The sequence below is a fragment of the Lepidochelys kempii genome, chromosome 2 (assembly GCF_965140265.1).
Source record: "Lepidochelys kempii isolate rLepKem1 chromosome 2, rLepKem1.hap2, whole genome shotgun sequence".
NCBI classification, from domain to species: domain Eukaryota; kingdom Metazoa; phylum Chordata; order Testudines; family Cheloniidae; genus Lepidochelys; species Lepidochelys kempii.
The window spans coordinates 30,035,556-30,055,090 of NC_133257.1; the positions used below are offsets into that span (position 1 = coordinate 30,035,556).

Below are 19,535 nucleotides of genomic sequence, written 5' to 3' on the forward strand. Positions count from 1 at the left end.
GACTCATTGGTGGCTAGCTAACTGGGAAACTTCCTCCTTCTGACTCATTGGTGGCTAGCTGCTTTCTTCTTTTAATCTGGGGTACTGATATTTCCCCCAACTGGCAGTCTAGTAACTTTTCAGCTTCTCTGATTATCAGTAGCATCGCTATTTGTTGTTCCAATTCAAAAATCTTTTCCTCCAGCACAATCACCAACTTCCCCTTCACACACAGGAAATCCCGTCTGACTTCAGGCAAAAAAGAAAACATGGCACAGCCATTTCATCATGGTCATGGTGGAATTGCAAGTAGAGATGAACCTGGAAGGAAAGCCTCTCACATTCCCTTTCCGAACTCCCTCTGAAACCTCCTTTTAGGCACTTCTGTTTGTGACTAATTTATGTGGGTTGCCACTCTTACTTGGAAATAGAATAATCCCTTTTCATTGTAAACAAGGCTTTGTAAAACAAGTGTTTTCCTTTAGTTTAATGCCTTAACCTGCCCCTCCTCTTGCACCCATTTAAAACATTTACTTTCAGGGAAAGAGGAAATGAGTGAGAGAAGTCATGAAAAGGAATGAAGTGGTAGAAGATGGCACTTTAATCAGTGTCATGATGTAAGCCCTATCTAACCATCCTAGAACATGCCCACCATTAATTTGTTAAGGGTCAGATTTCTTCAACATTTCTTCAGATTAAAACTTTTTGAGTGGTAACATCAATATGAATGGGTCTGCTCACAAAGTAAGTCACTACTTAGCATGAGAAAGAATGACAAAATATGGTCCTAAATAATTATACATAAATTCCAGCTGTAAACATGTACTTATTTCTTTGGCGGGTTAAGTGAGTGTTTAAACTATGCCATTAGTATATACCAGAGAGCATTTATCCAAATATTTTGTTTTCCTCTGAATCTTCTGAATGATACTGGGTACAATTCCTTTCTCAATTTGTGTAAATGATTTCCAATATAAATTAGCTAATGGAAATGTGAATATTTGTTAAATTAGTCATAAGCAATTTTGATGTCTTAGACAGGAGTTTAAGAATCCTGTTGCAATGTAATCCTGGAGTATCAGTGTCCCTGTGTGCCTGTGGCTAAATGATTGCACTGTAATCTCTAATGAACATGTAACATGCTTTACGCATGTACTCCAGCACCATAAACATTTCCTTTTCTTGAATGTGTGGTAAAAGTGTGGACTTAAAGGGTTAGACGTGTAAATGGATAATGAGGTTATCTACAATTACACTAGACAGTGCTAATACTACTTGCTGCTGCTTCTACTAATAATAACAATGGAAAGTTAGGCCCTCAGGATCAGGGAGTAAGCTAATCAGTGATGAGTAGATGTTGGTGTATCAGGGTCACATACTCTCCCTGTCTGCGTATGCTGCAATGCCTCAATTTCCCTTTTTCAATCACTGACTTAATAAATGACTGACCACAATGTTAATATTCAACATCCACATACACGGTTCCCTCCAAGGATTTCCTTCACTTTTGTGTCCCAAGTCCTTTTGGCTCTTGTACTGGGCTTCTCAGTCTTCAGTCATCATTGTACTTCTCCAACGGCTTTTCTTGTTGAGTCTCCCCATCTTTGGCTTCATGCTTGACCATCAGCTCTTGCAGACCAGCGTGGAGAGCTTTCCCCAGCACCTCCTGTTCCTTGCAATTCTCTCCTGATCTGTTAGTCCCTCCCAGAGAGTCAGGAAGACTTATTTCCTATATCCTGTTAGTCACATGCTTTGTCCCAGTCGTGTCCCAGGACTATAGCTTACATCCATCCCTCAGGACAATATCTCCCAGAGTTCCCAGCTTTTAAAGGTCAGAGTCTGTAACGGGTGCAACTTCCTTAAATACATCTGGTATTGGCAGCTGCTGGACAGAGGCTAATGTCCTAGATGGACCCTGGTCCAGTATATCAACTCATTTCCTATCCTCCTATGTAAACTCTGTGCAAAGCTCAAGTGAATGGACTTTGCACAAAGGATCGGAAGGGGTTGTGAGGTGTTGAGGGAAAAAAACTTCTGCCTTCAAATCAGTGGTTAAGTGCAGCTGTATAACTATCACAGTTAAGTTACTACAGCTTATGGGAGCTTTAGTAACAGCTCGGTCTGCTGTATATCTACTGGGTTGTTGGAGATCCTGTACTGCCTCCAGCGCACCAGCAAACACCTCCAAATGGAGTCAGGTTTCAGAGTGGCAGCCATGTTAGTCTGTATCAGCAAAAAAACCAAGGAGGACTTGTGGCACCTTAGAGACTAACACATTTATTTGGGCATAAGCTTTGATGAAGTGAGCTAGCTCACGAAAGCTTATGCCCAAATAAATGTGTTAGTCTCTAAGGTGCCACAAGTACTCCTCGTTTTTTTTCCAAAAGGAGTGTCACTACTTGCCCATTTGTATGCAGGACTCAGCGTGTGGGGGCATTGGTGGCTGGATGTGTGTCATGTCTGAATATGGTTCCTTTTGTTAGTTTTAAATGTGTTTTAAATTAGTGAATATCCCCTTGTTCTTGAATTATGAGAAATGGGAGATAGGAATTATCAATTTAACTTCTCTTTACTATTCATTTGTGTATGCCTCTACTATTCCTCTTTGAACTAAATACTCCTGATATGAATATCTTCTTATCTGGAAGTTTTTCTATACCTCTGAATATTTCTGTTGCCATCTCTGAATCCCTTCTTTGTACACTATTTCTGTTATGAGACAGGGAGACCAGAACTGAATATAGTTTTGCAGGTGAGGGCATCCCATCAGCTTACATAGCGGTGTTAAAACATAATCAGCATTATCTTCCATCCCATTTCTTATTCATCTTAATATTTTGTGCACTTTTTTAGACCACTGCTCTGCATTTAGCATAGAGAGCTCCCCAAATTGATATCTAGGGTCTTTTCTTGGGTAAATACAGTTAATTTAAAACCAATCTATGTGTATTGTGATTCCTTAATATTATTCCTTACAATGCACATTACCTTGCATTTCTCAACACTGAATTTTATTTTTCATAATGCTTCCCTCTCACTCAGGCTACATCTGCTTAGCATACCTCTTGCAGCAGCATGCCGGGTATGTTTAACTATGTGGCACAGTGAACAGCAGACTGAGTCTACTCTGAAGTGTGTAGCAACATGTGTCAGTGAAAGGCTATGCTAAGGGGGAGCCAGCAAGCAAAGGATCAGCAGCTCCTGTCTGCTGGAGCCTTTCCCTGCTGTCTCCCCATTGCTGGAGCTTTTCTCTACTTTAGAGAGCTACAAGAGCCTTTCCTTGCTGCAGAGAAAGACTCCTACAGCAGGGAGCTGCTGGTGCTTTTCAGAAGTTCAGTGGTTTCTTTACTGCCTAAGCAGTGCCTTACCATCTACATTGCTATTTATACCCATGGTGGGGGGCATGTAGTGTATGCATTCTAAATGCCACCGAGAGGAGTGTTCCATGTAGATGTACTTTCAGCTTTGGAATGAGCATCTGCAGGTTAGTATTTTGTTTGTACTTGTGTGGGCCCCAGCCTATTTATGTGAGCTAGGGGTTATTAGTTCTCAAGTATAATAATACTTTAAATTAAGATTGCTATCTATTTTCTTGCTGATCGTTTTAGCAAAAACATTTGACTGCTGTGGGATTACCTTGCTGATTTTAAGCACAATACCACCCCCATCTGACTCTGATGCCTTTCATCCAAAAGCACTTCACAAAGTATATGAATGGTACTGTAGCACTGCTGCCCTGCAACTTTTGTTCAAAACTTATGGAAAGCGAAATTTAATACAGTGATGCTAGTGCAAATCCTTTCTCTTACAACAAAACTTATCAAAGGATATGATGTTCTCACAGACAGAGTGGCTGAGCTCTTACAGAAATCATAGTGCCATAATTATTAGATACAGCAATGATTATGACCAAGTGCAGTGTGCTTTTAATATGTTAGTCAGATTCCATTTGTTTTGTCTTTTCCATTTTTGTCATCTGAGATCCAAGAAATTATCAGAGTTGATTCAATAGGGTGATTTATTTTCTCCTCCTTATAAAAGGAAATCCAATCATTTTGATCAGCACAGAATAAAAGCAGGAAATGTCATCTTGGTTATCTTCCTTGTTAGGGTAAGGTGAGCGTCCAACATCAAATATAGATCTGCAACAAATGGAGCAACGCTTCTGTTTAAATTTCTTCAACAGAATAGGACCCTCCTGTAAAGCTGCAGGTTAAATTCATTCTGCAAAGAGCTCTAAAACAACTGGAGAATTGCTGCTGGGCTCATAATTCAGATTATACCTACTGAAATATACTTCAGTCATAATTCAGTCCCTTCAGTATTTGTTGTCTTATTTTCCTGTCTCTCTCATAAGTTCATGTGAATGAGGGGGGTGAGAGGGAGGAGAATAAGATTAAAAGCTTTGGGGAATCAATTTGCTGTCCACTAAATTTAGATTCTCTTATTCAGGTAGCTGTTGACTTGAAGTCTATTACCTCTGTTGCCCAAAGACAAAATCTTTTTAGGAATACATCATTTGTTTTCCAATCAAGCTTTTGCTGTACAGTTTCCTTTTCTGAGCAGGGGATATGATCATCATCACAGAATATGAAATTGCCATTTACAGATCTTATCTTCTCCATGACTCAGACCGTGGGGGATCCTCTTTGAAGAAAAAAGAGGGTCAAATTTCAGTTCATAATTGAGCAGCATACTTTCCCATTCCATAATTATCTCTTGTAAGCTTTTTGTCATCTGAATAATGAGAAATCACACACAGTCCTTTTAATATTCTTAATGTGACAAAATCCTATTTATTTCAGATTTGTTTGCAAATGATTGAGTAACCCAAACAAAATGTATTACATTTCTCAGTTGCAGTGACAGTGGTGTTTATGGGGATTACAACATTCAAATAAAAAACAGACTATTGTTTAAACTCATCTTTTCTATGAAGAGCTACATAAAATTTTGAATATATATATGACCAAAGAAACCTAACTGTTATTTGTTACAAGATCAAGTAGCCAATGAAACCAATATTTCCCTTTCAATATTTCTTTCTGGGAATTAAAAACAAATCTTTAGCTGACCTTTTAATTTTTGGCAGAGTCCTGAAGAACAATTTATTTTGCTTACCCATATCTCCCCATTATATATAGAACCAGGATTTGGAGTAAGGATCGCAAGATGTTTCTTACTATTAATCTCATTTGTCACTTTCTCACTTATGAACTTATGTTTCTTCAAGCTGTCGTTTCTAGAGTAATAATAAAATACGGTGAATTCCTGGCCACTATATGTTAAAGGAATGTTTGCCATTGACTGTAGTGGAGCCAGAATTTTGCCCATAGAATATAAAATCTAAGCAAGGTAACTTGATAGAATGAGACATCAAAGCCATCCAAAAATGCTTGGGCACATTTTTAAATCTTGACTCTTCTTTCTAACATAGTCTCCCCTCACTGTCCCTCTGTTGCTCCTCATTTATCCCTACATTGACCATTTTATTTTCTCCCCCTTCTATTTGTCTTTATTTTTCTTCCTCTCTTTATCTATTTCCCCTTCAGTTTCTGTCTCCCTCTTTTTTTCCCTTCCATTCTTAGCCCTCTCTTTGTGTCCCTATCTCCTTCCAGTCCCTTTCCCAAACTCTTAATTTACATCTATACTGGTTTCAAGCTTGTGAATTCTATTTCACTCAGTGTCATAATATAATTATTCTCTCAGCATCTGTGTACACGTTGTGACAAAGTTCCTCCTCTGCCTTGGTGGGTCCTGCACTTGGTGGATTTGCTCACCTCAGAAGTTCACGGAAGCCCTCAGTTTGGCCACTTTTGCCAGTGGCTCAAACCTGCTGTTCACTCAGCTAACCTCATCACTGGCCAGCATGGGTAAAAGGAGGAGAACAATCCCCGCAGTCTCTGCAGACCCACCTAGTGGGTCAGGGGATAGGCCAGGGATCGTCCCCTCTGGTGGGACCTACAGTCCAGGTCAACTCCTCTTGTATCAAAATACGGAGTTGGGCGGATTGGGGGAACCCGGGCCTGCGCTCTACTCTGGGTTCCAGCCCGGGGCCTTGTGGATTGCAGCTGTCTACAGTGTTTCCTGTAAGAGTGTGTGACAGCTACAACTCCCTGGACTACTTCCCCAGGGCCTCCTCCCTGCACCTTCTTTATCCTCACCACAGGACCTTCCTCCTGATGCCTGATAACTCTTGTATTCCTCAGTCCTCCAGCAGTATGCCTGCTCACTCTCAGCTCTTTGTGCGCCTCTTGCTCCCAGCTACTCGCATGCACCTCACTAACTGAAGTGAGGTTCTTTTTAAACCAGGTGCCCTGATTAGCCTGCCTGTCCTAATTGATTCTAGTAACTAAATTGGTTCCAGGTATCCTAATTAGCCTGCCTGCCATAATTGGTTCCAGCAACTTCCTGATTGTCCTGGAACAGCCCATTATCTTGCTCAGGGAAAAGGGACCTGCTTAATCTAGGGCTAATGTATCTACCTTCTATCACTCTCCTGTAGCCATCTGGCCTGACCCTGTCACAATGGAAATCCATCCCAGTTTAGTTTTATGGTTTAATAGGTTATTGATTTGTTGTGTTCATATCTGCATGATTGTATGCTAATGGTATCAGGAGTCTTTTAGTGTATTTTAAGCTGAAACTATTTCAGAGATGCATTTTAACCAGAATCCCTCCACAGTGTTTCGGAGTCAGAGTGAAGAATAACTTTCTTGTGGCCAACAGTGTCCATAGAGATAGTGCCCACACATTGACTGTCCTCATGCCTCCAATCCAGGGCATAAAAAGGCACCAGCAGGGCCATCCCCAACCATGACTGAGCTCTTTCTTGCCAGCTGTGGCTGTGAGTTGGGATTTGCAGTGACTGCTTCTTTGTACACTGTGTGCCCTTCTTTTATATGCAAATTCTATAAATGAATAGTTAGGTACTTAGTTACATTAGGGCTTGTCTATACTTACAGGGCTTCAGTGGTGCAGCTCTGTCATAGAATCATAGAACATTAGGGTTGGAAGAGACCTCAGGAGGTCATTGAGTCCAATCCCCTGCTCAAAGCAGGACCAACCCCAAATAAATCATCCCAGCCAGGGCTTTGTCAAGCTGGGACTTAAAAACTTCTAAGGATGGAGATTCCACCACCTCCTTAAGCAACCCATTCCAGTGCTTCACCACCCTCCTAGTGAAATAGTTTTTCCTAATATCCAACCTAGACCTCCCCCACTGCAACTTGAGACCATTGCTCCTTGTTCTGTTATCTGCTACCACAGAGAACAGCCTAGCTCCATCATCTTTGGAACACCCCTACAGGTAGTTGAAGGCTGCTATCAAATGCCCCCTCACTCTTCTCTTCTGCACACTAAATAACCCCAGTTCCCTCAGCCTCTCCTCATAAGTCATGTGCCCCAGCCCTCTAATCATTTTAGTTGCCCTCCGCTGGACTCTCTACAATTTGTCCAGATCCCTTCTGTAGTGGGGGGAGCAAAACTGAATGCAATACTCTAGGTGTGGTCTCACCAGTGCCAAATAGAGGGGAATAATCACTTCCCTCGATTTGCTGGCAATGCTCCTACTAATACAACCCAATATGCCGTTGGCTTTCTTGGCAACGAGGGCACACTGCTGACTCATATCTAGTTTCTCATCCACTGTAATCCCCAGGTCCTTTTCTGCAGAACTGCTGCTTCGCCAGTCGGTCCCCAGCCTGTAGCAGTCCATGGGATTCTTCCTTCCTAAGGGCAGGACTCTGCACTTGTCCTTGTTGAACCTCATCAGATTTCTTTTGGTCCAATCCTCCAATTTGTCTAGGTCACTCTGTACCCTATCCCTACCCTCCAGCGTATCTATCTCTCTCCCCATCTTAGTGTCCTCTGCAAACTTGCTGAGGGTGCAATCAATCCCATCATCCAGTTCACTGATAAAGATGTTGAACAAAACTGGCCCCAGGACTGACCCCTGGGGCACTCCATTTGATACCGGCTGCCAACTAGATATCGAGCCGTTGAACACTCCCTGTTGAGCCTGACAATCTAGCCAGCTTTCTATCAACCTTATAGTCTATTCATCCAATCCATACTTTTTTAACTTGCTGGCAAGAATACTGTGGGAGATAGTATCAGAAGCTTTGCTAAAGTCAAGATATATCACATCACCACTTTCCTCATATCCACAGAGCCAATTATCTCATCATAGAAGGCAATCAGGTTGGTCAGGGAAGACTTGCCCTTGGTGAATCCATGTTTACTGTTCTTGATCACCTTTCTCTCCTTCAAGCGCTTCAAAATGGATTCCTTGAGGACCTGCTCCATGATTTTGCTTGGCGCTGAAATGAGGCTGACTGGTCTGTAATTCCCTGGGTTCTCTTTCGTCCCTTTTTTAAAATATGGGCACTATATTTGCCTTTTTCCAGTCGTCTGGGACCTCCCTAGATCACCACAAATTTTGAAAGTTAATGGCCAATGGCTCTGCAATCACAGCAGCCAACTCCCTCAGCACCCTTAGATGCATTAGATCTGGACCCATGGACTTGTGCACATCCAGCTTTTCTAAATAGTCCTTAACCTGTTCTTTCACCACTGAGGGCTGCTCACCTCCTCCCCGTACTGTGTTGCCCAGTGCAACAGTCTGGGAGCTGACCTTGTCTGCGAAGACCAAGGCAAAAAAAGCATTTTTTTTCACATGATCTGTCACTATGTTGCCTTCCTCATTCAGTAAGGGTCCCACACTTTCCCTGGCCTTCTTCTTGTTGCTAACATACCTGTAGAAATCCTTGTTCCTCTTCACATCCTTTGCTAGCTGCAACTCCAGTTGTGCCTTGGTCTTCCTGATTATACCCCTCCATGCTCTAGTAATATTTTTATATTCCTTTCTCATCATCTGTCCAAATTTCCACTTTTTGTAAGCTTCCTTTTTGAGTTTAAACTCACTGAAGATTTCACTGTTAAGCCAAGCTGGTTGCCTGCCATATTTGCTATTCTTTCTGCACTTCAGGATGCTTTGTTCCTGCGCCCTCAATAAAGCTTCTTTAAAATACAGCCAGCCATGTCACTGTAGCGCTTAGTGAAGCCACTACCTATGCCGATGAGAGAGCTTCTCTCATCGGTGTAGGTACTCCACCTCCCCTAGAGACAGTAGCTCTGTCAATGGGAGAATGCCTCCTATCAATATACCACTGTCTATACTGGGAGTTCAGTCAGTATATCTGTGTGGTTCAGGGTCCACACCCCTGTACGACATATTGAAACCAACATACATTTGTTTACCTCGGAGGTACTGTTGGTACCATTTTGGTTGTCATGACAGAACATAAATCCGCAGATTTCAAGAACTGCCTGTCTTGTGAGGTAGTAAGGTCATTGAGCAATGGCTATGTACAGATCATTCTCAAAAAGAGCAGAGAGAGAGTTTCATCTGATAATGTTCTTCACAGAGAGGGCTATGTGCCCCGCTTCTGATCCTGGCTTGCGTGGGCAGACTTATCTGATTACTCTTCTCCAAAGATTGCTCCAACTACTACTACTAATAGGGTCTGAAACCCCTTGTATAAAAGACCAATCATCTACCTGTCGGAAAGCCTTGAGTGAGGGAAGGAAAAACTGCATCAGACTCACAGGAAGAAGAGACAGAAATCTGCTCCAAGCTTTCAACTTCCAAGGCCCTTTGATGGAATAGCTCAAGATCTAAGACAGATTCTTTTTTGATTGTCCTCTGCATAGTCCCGCTTTTGCAATGCACTGACTGGGTGCAACAGCCTGGTGGAATTTTTTAGCAGCAGCGCCCATTGGGAGCACCTTGCCCCTCTCATACACAGCTCTCAAGCACACTCAGGGGGTGTGGCGATAGGAAGAGTGCTAGTTCCCGTGCCCTCTCAGTTCCTTCCAACTGCTGCAGCATTAGAAGGTGCGAGCCTCCTTCAATCCATTAGCATTGTACTAGCTACGTGCCTTTGTATTTTTTTTTAAAGGTAATCATAGTTAGCAGTTAGGTTACATTAGTTAATGTAAATAGTATAGCAGGTTTTTTTTAGTTAAGAATTTCTTACTGCCATGGCAGGAGCCACTGTGAAGAAGCACAGCTTCAAACAGTGTGTGTCCTGTCCAGCAGGCTTCTGATCTTCTCATACGCACAGCCAGCACCTACAATGCTTGGGTGAAAATCATTCACCAGCACACCGTCAGATAAGCTCTGCCTTCACTCCTTGTACCGAGAAGGAGAGACAAAATATACTGCAGAGCCCTCAGTTATTTATCAACAAACCTTCGGGATCTGGTAGCTCTAAGGAATCTGATAGTAAGAATAGGAGACCAGAATAGCCTCTGACTATGTCCAGATCCAAAAAGCCTTTTAGATCTGAGACAAGAGCTTCAGCTCCAGTGCCAGGCTCTAGTTACAAATCGACTTTCATCCCCATGCCCAGATCCCAGGGTCTGACTTTAGCCACAGTACATTCCTAATCAGTCCTGTATCCGGACAAGCATCCTCAGGATATGCAAAATATGTTGGGAGCATCTACCTCAATGCTGAGGAAAAGAAAGGACAAACAAAAGCATATATCCAGTGGCTCCTCAGATCACTTACAAATCATGGATCCAAAATTTAAATACTCAGGATCTCAAGATGGATCCTAGAGTATGGATTCAATGGTGAGACCTTCGGATCCATTTGGGCAAAGCCAGCTACATGTAACAGAGGTTACAGCTCAAATTCATCTGGATCCTTCCCCTTCTTCAGATCTGATCAGATCATATTTCTTGCTGGACAAAAGACCAAAGTGAGAAGTGCAGAGAGAGAGAGAGAGGTCTCCAGAGTTGTTACCACCACCACCTCAGACCCCTATAGTGTCAGCAGGAAAGATTTGTCCTTCAGTTTTGGGACCCCTTTTGGGTTTGGGGTCCCTACATTGTAAATCTCACCAATGGCTTCTATATCAGATCCAGGATTGAATTTACAATTGGAGGTTGAACTGGATCCTGTGATTATGCAGATACCAAATTGGGGAATTTGGTGGGCCTGGACAGTGCCTCCTTACTCCTTCTGTCTACTCTTGCCAGACTAGAAGGTTGAAATGTCTAATGCTGGAGCAACATCCTACCCAATCTATGGATCTGAGAGGTATGGACCCAAGGGATACAGATCCGAGAGTTACAAGAATTCCACCTCCCCCACCCTTTCAAACAGGGGCATTCTCAGAAGAGGATTACCAGGAGGGACCTCCACAGTATCAATGTTCCCTCTAATTTTTAACAGGCTGTGTGCACAAAAAATGTCTTCTGTGCCGCTGCCAAAGCAAAAAAAAAAAAAAAAGCCGAAGCTGGAATGCGCACGATATTTTGCCATGTGCGCGGGGTTTAAGATCTGTGCACACAAGCACATGCCACAGCTTAGAGGAAACAATGCATAGGATAACTTCCAACATGATGTCACAGAGACACAGAGTGACTCATGTCTTGATGACAACATCAGAATAGTGACAGCATCATCTTCTGCTGAGGATGCAATTCAATTTCATGAATTGGTTGACAGGATGGCATCAACTTTAAAATTATCATCAGTAGCTCTGTAGCTTTGTAGGAGCCTTCACATCCAGTTTTTGATATTGTGGCATCTACTGCCAAGGCTAAAGTCTCCTTGCTTATATTAGAAGGGTTGTGGCAACTGGCAAAATCCCTTTGGTCGAAACCATCTTTGTGTCAATCAATCTCTAAAAAGATGAACAAATTATATCAAATCCCACAGGAGGGATTTTCTTGTTTTTATGTACACTCTCAGCCAAACACTTTGGTTATAGCAGCAACACTGCAAAAGTCTAGATCAGGTTTTCAACCTTCCACCCCCACGGATATGGAGAGAAAAATAGATTCCTTAGGCAGAAAATTGGCTTTGTCTGCATCCTGAAACATTCACAGAGCTAGCTACCAAGCAGTTATGACTAGATATCAGTTTCAATTATGGGAGAAGATGTCTATCTTTACTAAAAAATTACCAGAAGATCAGAGGAAATTAACATTATCCCTTATTAAGAAGGGGCAAAACGTGGCCAAGCATGCTCATAGGGCATTATTCGTGACCCAGTCGCTGCATGGAATTTGAATTTGGTATGAACTCAAGACATGAATCTCCATTTGAGCCATTATGGAATTGTTCCCTCTTTCATCTTTCTATAAAAACAGCATTTATAATAACAATAACTTCCACTAGAAAAATTAGTGAGTTGCATACACTGATGGCAAACACTCCCCACCACTACTTTCTATAAAGACAAAGTAGTTCTTAGACCACATTCTCAGTTTCTTCTGAAGGTAGTTTCAGATTTCCATGTTAATCAGAGTATACATTTGCCTGTGTTTTTTCCTAAACCTCATACAAGTAAAGCGGATTCTAGCTTACATTATTTAAATACACAAAGAGTGCTCTTGTATTATCTAAGTAGAACTAAGGTCTTCAGGCCATCTCCTGTGTTAATTTGTTTCATATACTGGTACTTGGAAAGACTGAGTCATTTCAGCATAGTTCCTACCTAGATGGGTCAGGGATTACTGGGGACCTTAGAAATGCTTCATAAACTGCCCAGGCCAATGTCCTCTTTGTACACATTGTTAATGAAGAGGATCTCCATTAATCTGGAGGTCTTTGTGAAAGGATGGTAGAGGACCTATCATAGCCCTTAAAAGAATCACTATAGCGGAACATATTATGTAATGTTAAAAAATCTTCTGTGGATCTCAGGCTATGCATCATACAACAAAATATTTTATTCAAAATGCATTGGACACCACAGAGGTTGCTCAAGAGAAAGGTCTTATTCTCTATTTGTTGGTGCTATAACAAAGAAAGAGGAACCTACATGCATATGCCATGGGACTGACCAACAGTCTAGCAGCTGTAGAAAAAAACTGGACACGACATGGTGCTCAGCTTCAGCAGTCAAATCTCAGATGAAAATTATGTCATAGATTATTTACCTGCTAAATTGTGTTTAAAACCACCACAAAATCTTTGGTTCTTAATGACTCAGATGATTACCAAGCACACGATTTTACTAAAATGGAAAAGCAGGCTTATGTTCAGGATAGAACAGTGACATTTGGACCTGTCTGAGTTAGTAGCCAAAGAAATAATAGCTGATCACTATAGAGAGCAATTATGTGAATTTGAAGAAAGTTGGACCCTATTTCTAGATACATTTGGATAAAAAAAACGATGAGATGGTCCAAAGAATGGCAAACCTTCATTACTCCTGATGTCACTTCATTTTCCCTCCCCGTCCTCTTCTTCCCTCCTCTCCCTATTCATGTATGTAGTTAATTTTATTACCGTTACCTCTTCCCTAACATATTATGTCTATATAGTATTGTTTGGTTATGTATTGTCTGTCTTACAGCTTTGACAAGTTGTAAAATTGTGTGATTATGTAATTCTGTTGGTGGTCCTGTGAGGCATGAGGTATTTGGAAACATATACAAGGTGTAAGTCACTTGAATTTTTGTACTTTTAATGGTTTCTTTATGAAAATCAGTTAAACAAAAACAATGAGATGGATCTACAAAGGAAGCAACATCAATTTCCCAGGAGAAAGTCTTGTACTTTCACTAGTGTGTCAATTCACTTGCCTCCTTCAGGTGCTAGGCAGTGGATTTGACTGCTCACTTGAGAGCTTCAGATGTTCCCATACCCTCTTTTTTGGAACCATTAATACCAGTGGTGGGCAACTTGCGGCCCACGGGCCACACATGGCCCATCAAGGTAATCTAATTGTGGGCTGTGAGAAAGTTTGTTTACATTTGCACGGCCACCCGCAGCTCCCAGTGGCCGCGGTTCGCCATTCCCGGCCAATGGGAGCTGTGGGAAGCAGCGCGGGCTGCAGGGATGTGCTTCCCACTGCTTCCCACAGCTCCCACTGGCCAGGAATGGTGAATTGCAGCCACTGGGAGCTGTGGGCGGCTGTGCAAATGTTAACAAACTGTCTGGCAGCCCACCAGCGGATTACACTAATGAGTTGTGTGTGGCCTGCACGCCGCAGGTTGCCCACCACCAATTTATAGCATTTCTGTGGTTCTGAAACAACATCATCACAAATCAGCAGGTTCTGGAAATTGAAGAGGTGGGATATAGCATCCAGTTCCAGTCTCTTTTCCATTCTCAACCACCTTCTCCCTTCCTATCCAGGGACCCATCTCATGAGAGTGTCCGACATCTTGTGATTCAATCTCTTCATTTTTTAGAGCAGTAGAAGAAATCTCATCAAGGGGCTTATTCCCTTTACTTCCTCATTCCCAAAAAGCAGAGGATAGTCTTGACCCAAGACTACTAAACACCTTCATTAGATATCCCAAGTTTGGGATGGTGTCACTTGCTTCTACTATCCTATCCATAGACCTGAATGATTGGTACACTGTTCTCAGTCTCCAGGATGCCTATTTCCATGCTGTGATCTACACAGCCCATAGAAGGTATCTAATGTTCCTAGTGGGTGGTTGTCATTGCTTGCACATAGTACTACCATTTGGCCTGGTGATACCTCCCAGAGATCATGAAGTGACTTCTGGTAGTGGCGTTTTACCTGAGGAAAATGGGACTCCAAGTGTTCGCATGCTAGACAACTGGCTGATTTGGGGAGAAGCTCACCAACAAGTAACAGACTTCATCCGCCATATTCAGATGCTATTTTCCTAACTAGCTCTGAAAATTAGAAAAGACATGTCAGTACTGATCCCAGCACACACACACACCCAAAATGGAGTTCATTAGGGTCATTCTGGACTCCATGATAGCAATGATGTGTCTTCCCTCTTCTCTCTCCCAGCCTCCTCCCCCCAAAAAAATCATGCTGTGCTTGTCCTGTGCACCAATCTTCTGGCTTAGCCAAGAACAACTGTGAGAACATGTCTCAGACTACTGGGACATATGGCATCCTGGCTCAGCATGCCAGACTTTACCTTCACTGTATGCAAGAGTTGTTGAAGTCTACATCCATCAAGCAATCACCATCTGGACCTGTTGGTTCATGCTCCACCTCGAGTTCTGTTGACATTAAAGTGGTGGATGGACCCAACAAAAACCTGCAAAGGTTTCCATTCTTCCTCTCTCTGCCAATGAAAGCTCTGGTGATGAATCCATCTATGCTTGGCTAGGGAACACTTTTAGACAACTTCCTATAGCAAGACTTGTGGACCCCACAAGAATCAACCCTTCACATAAACATCCTGGAGCTGAGCCATTTACAATGCTTTCACAGTCTTTCTACTAGTCACAAAGGGGCTTACCATACAGGTCATGATGGACAAAACTACCACTGTATTTTACTTGAACAAGCAGAGCAAAGCAAGATCCACTCCCTAGTGTCAGGAAGTAGCACATCTCCAGAACTTTTGCATATGACACATAGTCACCCTGAAGGTGATTCATCTTCCAGGAATTCAAAATGTTCTACCAGATTGCTTCTATGGAAAGTTTGTTGATAACGATGGGTGGTCCATAACAGATTACATAATTTGATTGATATTCAGCAAGTGAGGTCTTGCCACCAGGAAGAATGGGAAGTGCCATCACTTCTGTTCCAGAAGGGGTCAGACTCAGGGTCCATTTCAGATGCATTCTTGATTCCAGGGTTCTTGCGTCTTTTCTACGTGTTTCTCCAATTCCATTAATATAAGTAGGCAAAATAATGATAATCCTCACCTGGCCAAGGCAATTTTCATATGCTGGTCTTCAAATCTTATCTGCACAACCTATAATAATTTTGTGACAGATACGTCAATTTCTTGCAATATCTCTGGGAGATCTTACCATATTAAGTTTAGGTATCCCTGTGGGCCATGGATTTTATGGGGTACCACAGCCTTCCAGGAACTGAGAATAGTGATGGGTGACTAGGTAAATTCACTAAGGCTGTAACATCTTCAAAGAGGTACTACCACCTTGAGAGGCTTGCCATATACTTGTTCATACTGGATTCTCCAGAGCACAAGAAACAAAGAAAGGACTTTTGGATACATAGTCTGAGTTTAAACTGACTTAGATCGAGCATTTTTGTTGTTGTTGTTGTTGCTTTTTTAAAACCAGCAGTGGACAGAACCTTCTATAGGGCAGCCGCTGGGGGGGAAGTAATACTTAGGTAAGGTTTGGAAGAACTGACATTGGCCAGATCCCCTGTTGAATCTGTGAAAGGTTATCCCTGGTAAGCTATTAGGATATGTGTAGGGCTTTTATTGTTTTTAGTATGTTTTCTCTGTAGTGCTTTTATATTAAAATAAATGTATTTTTTAGAAAGCCCTGAGTCCTGGCAGCCCCAAACTCATGGGGCTGAAGGCCAGAGACCCTGTTACCTGCAAAAATCTAGGGCACCCTGCCTATAACCTACTGAGAGCTCAAGGCGTGACCCAATCAGTTTAGGCACCCCCACCCTTTTCCTTTCGAGGGCTCAGGGTGTAAGGCACCTACCACCCATAATGCCATGCATTAACAGAGCCCAAAAGGAAGGCTTTAGGCCCTGAGCTGCCCCTTTTAAAGCCTGCATTCCCAGGAGATAAGTCAGCGACCACGCTGCCCCTTTTTGCAGCAGTGTTCATCTCCCCACCCCACAACCATAAAGTGCTGTTCCCTTCACTCCGCCAGCAATCCAAACACTCCCTCCCACATCTTAAAGTGGCAGGACAATCATTGTAATAAATTTTGCAGTTAAATTGTGGCTCATAGTTCCATGTTATGTATGAAAAATACAGCATCTCTTCAAAATTACAGTTACTCTGGTTAATTAATGCATTTTTCTGAGAATTTACAGGTTAAACTGTTAATTAGTTAAAATAAGTAAAAATGAAGCTCCTGAAAGATATTTAGCACCACATGTTAGACTTTGTTTTGTCCCTAATGATCTTAATAACAGAAAAGTAGACTCTTCAAACTACTCTTATGGTTTAAACTCACTGAAACCTCATCTTAATCTACTTTGAAGGCATTTAAAAAAAAAGATTAATGATAGCTTTTTTGTTGTTATTCATCATAAATGAAAGTTTCTTCTTCAATAGAGGTTGAAGAATACTGTTCTAGAGAAAACTGAATGAAGAATTGACTCCTTTCAAAATGACACTTATCTCCTATTGTTCTCAATAAGCAAAATGGCCATAGTCTACATTCACCTGCTCCTCTCCATCTTCTGGAAACACAGGGTCTATTAGCTTCCATAAGGGAAAAATGGGAGGCAGTGGTCATTTTGAAAGAGGGCATCTTAGCCAGCCTCAGTCCCATTGAGAACAATGGGAAATGGTAGCCATTTTGAAAGAGGGCAGCTCTTCATGAGTAATTCAGAAGAAGACAACTTTCTGCATCAGCATCTACTGAAGGAGTATTTTCAGTTGTGAAAAATAATTGCAAAGATGACCACTAATCCGTAATTTTCTTTTCAAAACTACCCATTACACCAGCTGTACTCAACAATAAGGTCAGGAGGGAGGGGGACACTAGAGATTTCACTAATGTATATGCATATGTCTATAGAGGGGAATGTGGGAGGAACTGGTGTGTTTGTGTGCACACCCACAGGGAATGTAGGGTGCAGCAAGGAGGATGAATTGGGGAAAAGGGAGTTAGTGGAGGGGAATTTGGAGGACAGAAGAGAGGAGGAAGTCAGGTCATGCTCTCTGGGTGCTTTGGCTGCTCTAATGATTTTCACACAGCTTATCTGGCCACTATGCACTTGCTACTTTCTGCTGCTCCAGGCAAAGTGCACATCTGACTTTAAAAGTTAAAAATAATGAAAAAAACTTTTAAGGTTGATAGCATATTGTATTAAAATTGTTAACAGTATAGCATGGTATAATTATTTTGGGTTTCTTGTTTGGTATGTAAAACAACGAACTAAGAAAATTTCCGAACATTAAAACCAAAGGAAAACTATGGTAAAATGGAGTTAAAGCTTAGCGTGCATACCAATGGTTTAGGGTCAAATACATTACATGGAGGATGTAACTATCCCAGAAACAAGCATTATAAACCTATAATTCAAAGGAAATTCAAAGTTCAGGTTAAATTTAAAATAAATCCAAACTTAAGATATGGAATTGCACAGTTAGGACACCCAAATAACCTTAACTTTCTCCTAAAGTGACGCAAGGTGAAGTGGGGGGCAAGGGGGAATCTAATGTCCTTTTGCTATCATTTAAATCTGTTCTGGGAAAACAAATTCTAAAATGTCTTAATCATAATCATATGACTACTAGATGATATCACTACAAGTCAGAGTTAAGGTTATTTGGTGCCTTAAGTACAGATTTCCACAAATTTGATTTTTGGATATTTTGATCTATTTTGTTTTTAACCTTCACTGTTAATTGTCTGGTTTAATAATGTTTGGTTTTGGAATAAGTACATCATAATTGTAATGTATTTTTTCCTAAATTACTATTATGTATTTTCAGCTTTAATCCCTCTTAATGGAGGTCTTGTCTGGGAATTTTCTTTTTACTCTTTTATTATTTAGATTACTCCTATTTTATTAGGTTGGTAAATTTTGAACTTATAACTTTTTATTTTACTCCATAATTTATACCATCCACCTACTGTGGTTATTTTTATTAAATTAATATTAGAGATATTTTGGTATGTTTCTGTATGCAGATCTTCCATGTGACTTCCAAAGTATCATTATTTTCATTTAATTTTTGTCTTCAATAATTTTTGAAAAAAATAACAAAGATGGAACTAAAAAAACCCAAACAAAAATAGAGGCTTGTTCAAATATTTTCCATTATTATCTTTATAATTATTATCATATTTCAAAATTATTGTATATTATTTAGAACAGTTTATTAAAGTATTTTATACATTTATGAATATTTGTGGAATCTTCAGGTGAAGAAATTCTAATAATTCACTGTCATTAATTTATTTTATAACCAGACTCTAAATAACACCAAATGTTAATGTTTTGTTAGATTGCATTAACATTCCCATACCATTATTTGAAATATTTATGTCCTCTATTAAGCTATACCTCAACATTCTGTTTTACCTGCAGCTGAATGTGGAGCCTCTGCAACAAATAATGAAGGAATTTTGCTGTCCCCCAATTACCCACTCAACTATGGAAACAACCATGAATGCATTTATAGCATTCAGGTGCAAGCAGGGAAGGGAATCAATATTTCAGCCAGAACATTTCACTTAGCACAAGGAGATGTTCTTAAGGTAGGTTGTCACTTTTGTAATGTGTCTATGTTATTTCTAAACACATCATGCTTTCATGCCATTGTGCTGTTCATCTGTTTGTAGTATTATAATTTTATGTGAGTTTATATTAATAATTGCCATTATAGTAAAATATCTTCCATCTAAAACAATTCCACATCTAATAAGTCAAGAACAAGGCAACCTTTTATCTTGTTTACAGTCTCCCATTCCTTTACATGTCCATTCTCTAACCATATATCCATGTTTTTATAGCCATAAAAACATTTTAAGACCAAGCATACTCTGCAGTCTTATATTTGTATATAAGTTTACTATGTATGTTACATACTAATCTTTTAACAGGGTTGCATGTCTCCTATGACTCATGTTTTTG

At 40.9% G+C, this 19,535-nt stretch overlaps 1 protein-coding gene across 5 annotated transcripts in view; it reads left to right on the forward strand.

The window, feature by feature from the left end:
• CSMD3 (CUB and Sushi multiple domains 3) overlaps positions 1-19,535 on the forward strand; it is a 1,204,651-nt gene that overhangs the window by 785,196 nt on the left and 399,920 nt on the right. For all 5 annotated transcript variants that reach the window (XM_073330296.1, XM_073330291.1, XM_073330295.1 and 2 more), the window contains one exon: positions 18,990-19,159. In XM_073330296.1, coding sequence (XP_073186397.1) covers positions 18,990-19,159 — 170 coding nt within the window. The remainder of the gene's footprint in view (positions 1-18,989; positions 19,160-19,535) is intronic.